Source organism: Gallinula chloropus (assembly GCF_964237585.1).
Source record: "Gallinula chloropus genome assembly, contig: HAP1_SCAFFOLD_828, whole genome shotgun sequence".
Classification (NCBI taxonomy): domain Eukaryota; kingdom Metazoa; phylum Chordata; class Aves; order Gruiformes; family Rallidae; genus Gallinula; species Gallinula chloropus.
In genome coordinates, this window is record NW_028168537.1 from 629 (window position 1) to 7,088 (window position 6,460).

The 6,460-nt window shown below is 74.2% G+C and overlaps 1 protein-coding gene across 1 annotated transcript; it reads right to left on the reverse strand.

Moving 5' to 3' along the window:
* Positions 1-905: 905 nt before the first annotated feature.
* On the reverse strand, positions 906-6,265 carry LOC311204382 (phosphoribosylformylglycinamidine synthase-like). The gene is made up of 5 exons (XM_084280814.1): positions 6,221-6,265; positions 4,545-4,728; positions 3,536-3,674; positions 1,954-2,059; positions 906-1,201 (listed from the first exon to the last, which is right to left on the reverse strand). The coding sequence occupies exons 2-5, from the start codon at positions 4,726-4,728 to the stop codon at positions 1,007-1,009; spliced, it is 624 nt and encodes a 207-aa protein (XP_084136940.1). The 5' UTR covers positions 6,221-6,265; the 3' UTR covers positions 906-1,006.
* Between the last annotated feature and the right edge of the window lie 195 nt (positions 6,266-6,460).

Below are 6,460 nucleotides of genomic sequence, written 5' to 3' on the forward strand. Positions count from 1 at the left end.
CATGTCCTCCACGACCCCCATGTCCCCCCTATCCCCATGTCCCATCCATGTCCCATATCCCCCCATGACTCCCATATCCCCCCATGTCCCATCCATGTCCCCCATATCCCCCCACAACCCTGTGTACCCCCATGACCCCCACGTCCTCCACGACCCCCATGTCCTCCCCATGTCCCATGTCCCCCCCATGTCCCATCCATGTCCCATGTCCCCCATGTCCCCCTCATGTTCCCCCCCATGTCCCATGCCCCCCATATTCCCCCAATGTTCCATGTCCCACATCCCCCATGTCCCATGTCCCCCCCATGTCCCATCCATATCCCATAGACCCCCATGACCCCCACGTCCTCCACGACCCCCGTGTCCCCCCCATGTCCCATGCCCCCCATGTCCCCCCAGTGTCCCATGTCCCATGTCCCCCCCATGTCCCATCCATGTCCCATATCCCCCCACGACCCCCACGTCCTCCCCATGTCCCATGTCCCCCATATCCCCCCATGACCCCCATGTCCCCCCATGTCCTCCATGTCCCCCCCATGTCCCATGTCCCCCATGTCCTCCGCAACCCCCATGTCTCCATGTCCCATCCATGTCCCATATCCCCCCACGACCCCCACGTCCTCCCCATGTCCCATGTCCCCCATATCCCCCCATGACCCCCATGTCCCCCCATGTCCTCCATGTCCCCCCCATGTCCCATGTCCCCCATGTCCTCCACAACCCCCATGTCTCCATGTCCCATCCATGTCCCATATCCCCCCATGACCCCCATATCCCCCCATGTCCCATGTCCCATCCATGTCCCCCATGTCCCCCCACGACCCCGTGTACCCCCATGTCCCCCATATCCCCCCACGACCCCCATGTGCATGTCCCCCATGTCCTCCCCATGTCCCATGTCCCCCCCATGTCCCATCCATGTCCCATGTCCCCCCCATGTCCCCCCCATGTCCCATGTCCCCCCCATGTCCCCCGTGTCCCCCCCGTGCCCCCCGCGCCCCCTGACTCACTCACCCAGCTGCCGGTCGGCCTCCTGCAGCGCCCGCTCGCCGCGGCCCAGGACGTCGATGGCGGTGACGGGGACGGGGCGCACGGGCACGCGGAAGGAGCGCAGGGGCTCGGGGTACAGCTGCTCCGTCATGGGGTCCCGCAGCGCCCGGCCCAGCCGCGACGCCGCCCCCGGCGCCGGCGACGCCTCGAACTGGGGAGGGGGCACACGCGTCACCCCCGGGACAGGGAACCCCCCCAAGGCCCCCCCGCCGTGTCCCAAACACCCCCCGTGGCCCCCACACCCCAGCGCCCACCATGTCCCCAGGACCCCCCACCTTGACCCAATGACCCCCCCACTGGTCCCAAAGGACCCCCCCCCATGACCCTGATGACCCCCCCACTGGTCCCAAAGGACCCCAACCCCCATGACCCAATGACCCCCCCCATCCCTGGTGCCCCCCCCACCCCCATGACCCTGATGACCCCCCAGTCCCAAAGGACCCCACCCCATGACCCTGATGACCCCCCAGTCCCAATGCCCCCCCCATGACCCTGATGACCCCCCATCCCCAATGCCCCCCCCCATGACCCTGATGACCCCTGCCCCCAGTTCCAAAGGACCCCCCCCCATGACCCAATGCCACCACCCCCATCCCTGGTGCCCCCCCCACCCCCATGACCCTGATGACCCCCCATCCCCAATGCCCCCCCAATACCCCAGTGCCCCCCCCCCCTCATCCCCAGGGCCCCCCATGACCCTGGTGCCCCCCCCATCCCCAGGACCCCCCAGGTGTCCCCCCCTCATCGCCGGGGCCCCCCTTCCCCCCCCTCATCCCCGGTGCCCCCCAGATGCCCCCCCCTCATCCCTGGGGCCCCCCCGCCCCCGGTGCCCCCCACTCATCCCTGGGACCCCCCAGGTGCCCCCCCCTCATCCCCAGTGCCCCCCCTGCCCCCCGGTGCCACCTGCAGCAGGAGGCGCCGCGATCGCTCCAGGCGCTGGACGCGGCTCAGCCCGGCCGCCCGGCACAGCGACACGGCGTTGGTGGAGGCGGCCGTGGAGACCCCCAGCCTGCCGGGACCCCCGAGCCCGTGGGACCCCCATAGGCACCCGTGGGACCCCCATAGGCACCCGTGGAGACCCCCAGCCTGCCGGGACCCCCACAGGCACCCATGGGACCCCCATAGGCACCCGTGGGACCCCCAGCCTGCCGGGACCCCCATAGGCACCCATGGGACCCCCATAGGCACCCGTGGAGACCCCCAGCCTGCCGGGACCCCCACACCCATGGGACCCCCGCACCCGTGGGACCCGTGGAGACCCCCAGCCTGCCGGGACCCCCGAGCCCGTGGGACCCCCATAGGCACCCGTGGGACCCCCATAGGCACCCGTGGGACCCATGGAGACCCCCAGCCTGCCGGGACCCCCGAGCCCGTGGGACCCCCATAGGCACCCGTGGGACCCCCACAGGCACCCATGGGACCCCCATAGGCACCCATGGGACCCCCAGCCTGCCGGGACCCCCATAGGCACCCGTGGGACCCGTGGAGACCCCCAGCCTGCCGGGACCCCCAGCACCCATGGGACCCCCAGCCTGCCGGGACCCCCGAGCCCGTGGGACCCCCATAGGCACCCATGGGACCCCCACACCCATGGGACCCCCGGAGACCCCCAGCCTGCCGGGACCCCCGAGCCCGTGGGACCCCCATAGGCACCCGTGGGACCCCCAGCCTGCCGGGACCCCCGAGCCCGTGGGACCCCCATAGGCACCCGTGGGACCCCCACAGGCACCCATGGGACCCCCACAGGCACCCATGGGACCCCCAGCCTGCCGGGACCCCCATAGGCACCCGTGGGACCCGTGGAGACCCCCAGCCTGCCGGGACCTCCAGCACCCATGGGACCCCCAGCCTGCCGGGACCCCCGAGCCCGTGGGACCCCCATAGGCACCCATGGGACCCCCACACCCATGGGACCCCCGGAGACCCCCAGCCTGCCGGGACCCCCAAGCCCGTGGGACCCCCAGCCTGCCGGGACCCCACAGGCACCCATGGGACCCCCATAGGCACCCGTGGGACCCCCACACCCATGGGACCCCTGCACCCATAGAGACCCCCAGCCTGCCGGGACCCCCAGCACCCATGGGACCCCCAGCCTGCTGGGACCCCCGAGCCCATGGGACCCATGGAGACCCCCAGCCTGCCGGGACCCCCGAGCCCGTGGGACCCCTATAGGCAACCGTGGGACCTGTGGAGACCCCCAGCCTGCCGGGACCCCTGCACCCATGGGACCCCCGCGCCCGTGGGACCCCACAGGCACCCATGGGACCCTTGGGACCCCCAGCACCCACAGGACCCCCCAGCCCAGGACCCACCGAACACCCACGGGACCCTTGACCCCAGGACCCCCCCCAGCACCCACGGGACCCCCCCCACGGGACCCCCCACCCGTGGGACCCCCCCAACCCCCCACAGGACCCCCACCCGTGGGACCCCCCCAGCCCCCCACGGGACCCCCCACCCATGGGACCCCCCCAGCCCCCCGTACCTGGGCCCGATCTCCAGCAGCAGGTGGGGGCCGTGGGGGCGCAGGAAGCTTTGGGGGGCCACGTCCTCCCCGTCCCCCAGGGGGGACCCCAGGAGCCAGCGCAGGATCCGCCCCTCCTCCTCGTCCGGGGGGGTGTCCCCTGCGCACCCCACGAACGCTGGCACCCCCATCCCCCCCCCCCAACAGCCAGGGACCCCCCAACAACCCCCCCCCACCCCGACACCCAGGGACCCCCCACCAACCCCCCCGCACCCCCATCCCCCCACACACACACCCAGGGACCCCCCACCAACCCCCCCGCACCCCCATCCCCCCCCGACACCCAGGGACCCCCCAACAACCCCCCCGCACCCCCCACCCCCCCACACACACCCAGGGACCCCCCAACAACCCCCCCACACCCCCCACCGCCCCCCCAGCCCTCTGAGACCCCCCCCTGTATCCAGATCCCACCCCCAAGTCCCCCCAACATCTCCCCCCCCCCACAGCCCCCCAAAGCCCCCTGCCCCCCCCCCGTGCCCCCCCCAGCCCCCTGCCCCCCCAAGCCCCCTGCCCTCCCAGGCCCCTCCAGCCCCCCGCCCCCCCCAGCCCGCCCAGCCCCCTGCCCCCCCCAGCCCCCTGTCCCCCCCCATGCCCCCCCCAAGCCCCCTGCCCCCCCTGTGCCCCCCCCAGCCCCCTGCCCCCCCAGGCCCCCCCAGCCCGCCCAGCCCCCTGCCCCCCCCCTGCCCCCCCAGCCCCCTGCCCCCCGTGCCCCCCCCAGCCCCCCAAGCCCCCTGCCCCCCCCCCTGCCCCCCAGCCCCCTGTCCCCCCCAGCCCCCTGCCACCCGTGCCCCCCCCAGCCCCCCAAGCCCCCTGCCCCCCCCAGCCCCCTGCCCCCCCCATGCCCCCCACCATGCCCCCCCCAGCCCCCTGCCCCCCCATGCCCCCCCCAGCCCCCTGCCCCTCCCCAAGCCCCCCGCAGCCCCCTGCCCCCCCCATGCCCCCCCCTGCCCCCCCCAGCCCCCCGTACCGTCCCAGGCCAGGTAGTAGCAGAACTCCGCAGGTGACCCCGGTGACCCCGGGCTCCACGGCACGCGCCGCGCGCAGGGGGGACCCCAGCCCCAGCCCCGGGGGGGGCCCCGAGCCCCCAGAGCCCCCCGAGCCCCCCACCTGCTCGGGGGGCCCGGCCGCACGTAGAACCGCAGCACCTGCATCTGGGGGGGCAACAGGGGAGGGGACCCCCCTCAGCACCCCTGACCCCCAGAGAGACCCCCCCCAGCACCCCCAAGGAGGGGACCCCCCCCCTCAGCACCCCCAAGGAGGGGACCCCCCCTCAGCATCCCCAAGGAGGGGACCCCCCCTCAGCACCCCCAACCCTAGAGAGAGACCCCCCCCCCTCAGCACCCCAAGGAGAGGACCCCCCCCTCAGCATCCCCGACCCCCAGAGAGAGGACCCTCCCCCCCCCAAATCCCAGAGGAGCCCCCTGCCCAGAGACCCCCCCCAATCCCCGGGGACCCCCCAAACCCCCAGAGACCCCCCAATCCCTGGGGACCCCCCCTAAGCCCCAGAGACCCCCCCAACCCTCAGTGACCCCCCAAACCCCCAGAGACCCCCCCCCAACCCCCGGGGACCCCCAACCCCCAGAGACACCCCAAGCCCCAGAGAGAGACCCCCCCCCCCATCCCCGGGGACCCCCAACACCGGGGACCCCTAAACCTGGAGACCCCCCACCCCGGGGGCACCTCAGGGATCCCCAACCCCCCAACCCCGGGGACCCCCCAACCCTCAGAGACCCCCGGGAGACGCCCCCCAACCCCCCGAGACCCCCAAAACCCCCAGACACCCCCCAACCCCCGGGGACCCCCCAAACCCCCAGAGACCCCCCCCATCCCCGGGAACCCCCAACCCCGGGAACCCCTAAACCTGGAGACCCCCAACCCCGGGGGCACCTCAGGGATCCCCAACCCCCCCCCGGGGACCCCCCCAGACCTCAGGGACGCCCGGGAGACGCCCCCCAACCCCCAGAGAGAGACCCCCAAAACCCGGGGACCCCCAACCCCCAGAGACCCCCCAACCCCGGGGACCCCTAAACCTGGAGACCCCCCAACCCCCAGACACCCCCCAACCCCGGGGACCCCCCAACCCTCAGAGACCCCCGGGAGACGCCCCCCAACCCCCCGAGACCCCCAAAACCCCCAGACACCCCCAATCCCCGGGGACCCCAAACCCCCAGAGACCCCCAACCCCCGGGGACCCCCAACCCCGGGGACCCCCCCAACCCCGGAACCCCCCAACCCCCGGGGACCCCCCATCCCCGGGGGCACCTCAGGGATCCCCACGCCCCCCCGGGGACCCCCCCAGACCTTAGAGACCCCCGGGAGACGCCCCCCAACCCCCAGAGACCCCCAACCCCGGGGACCCCCCCGCGGGGACCCCTCCTCGCGCTCCTTACGTCACCAAGAGGGTCCCGCGCGTGTGTCCCCCCTCCCCCTCCCCCTCCCCCTCCCCCTCCCCCTCCCCACGTTCCCACGGGCACCACGTGCGCCCCACGCGGGACGGGACGAGCCTCCCCCTCCCCCCCCACCCCTCCCCCCCACCCACATCCCGCCGGGAGCGCGCGCCAGCCCCCCCCGCGATGCCCACGCCACGTCACGTCACGCGTGACACCATCACCCCCCCTCCCCCCATCCCCTCCCCCCCCTCACCACGCGCCGCTCCCGCAGCCTCTGGCGCCACCGGCGCGCGCGGCCAACACCAGACCCCGAGGGGGGGGGAGGGGCAGCTCGGGACCCCGCCCCCAACCCGTGACGTCAGCGGTGACGTCACAAGGACACTTCCGTCCCTTCCCCTCACCGCGCGCGCGGAACCGGCGCCGTTAAATGGGGCGGGGGGAGGGGCGGGGGGAGGGGCGGGTCCACTCCCCCTCCTCCTCCTCCTCCTCCTCC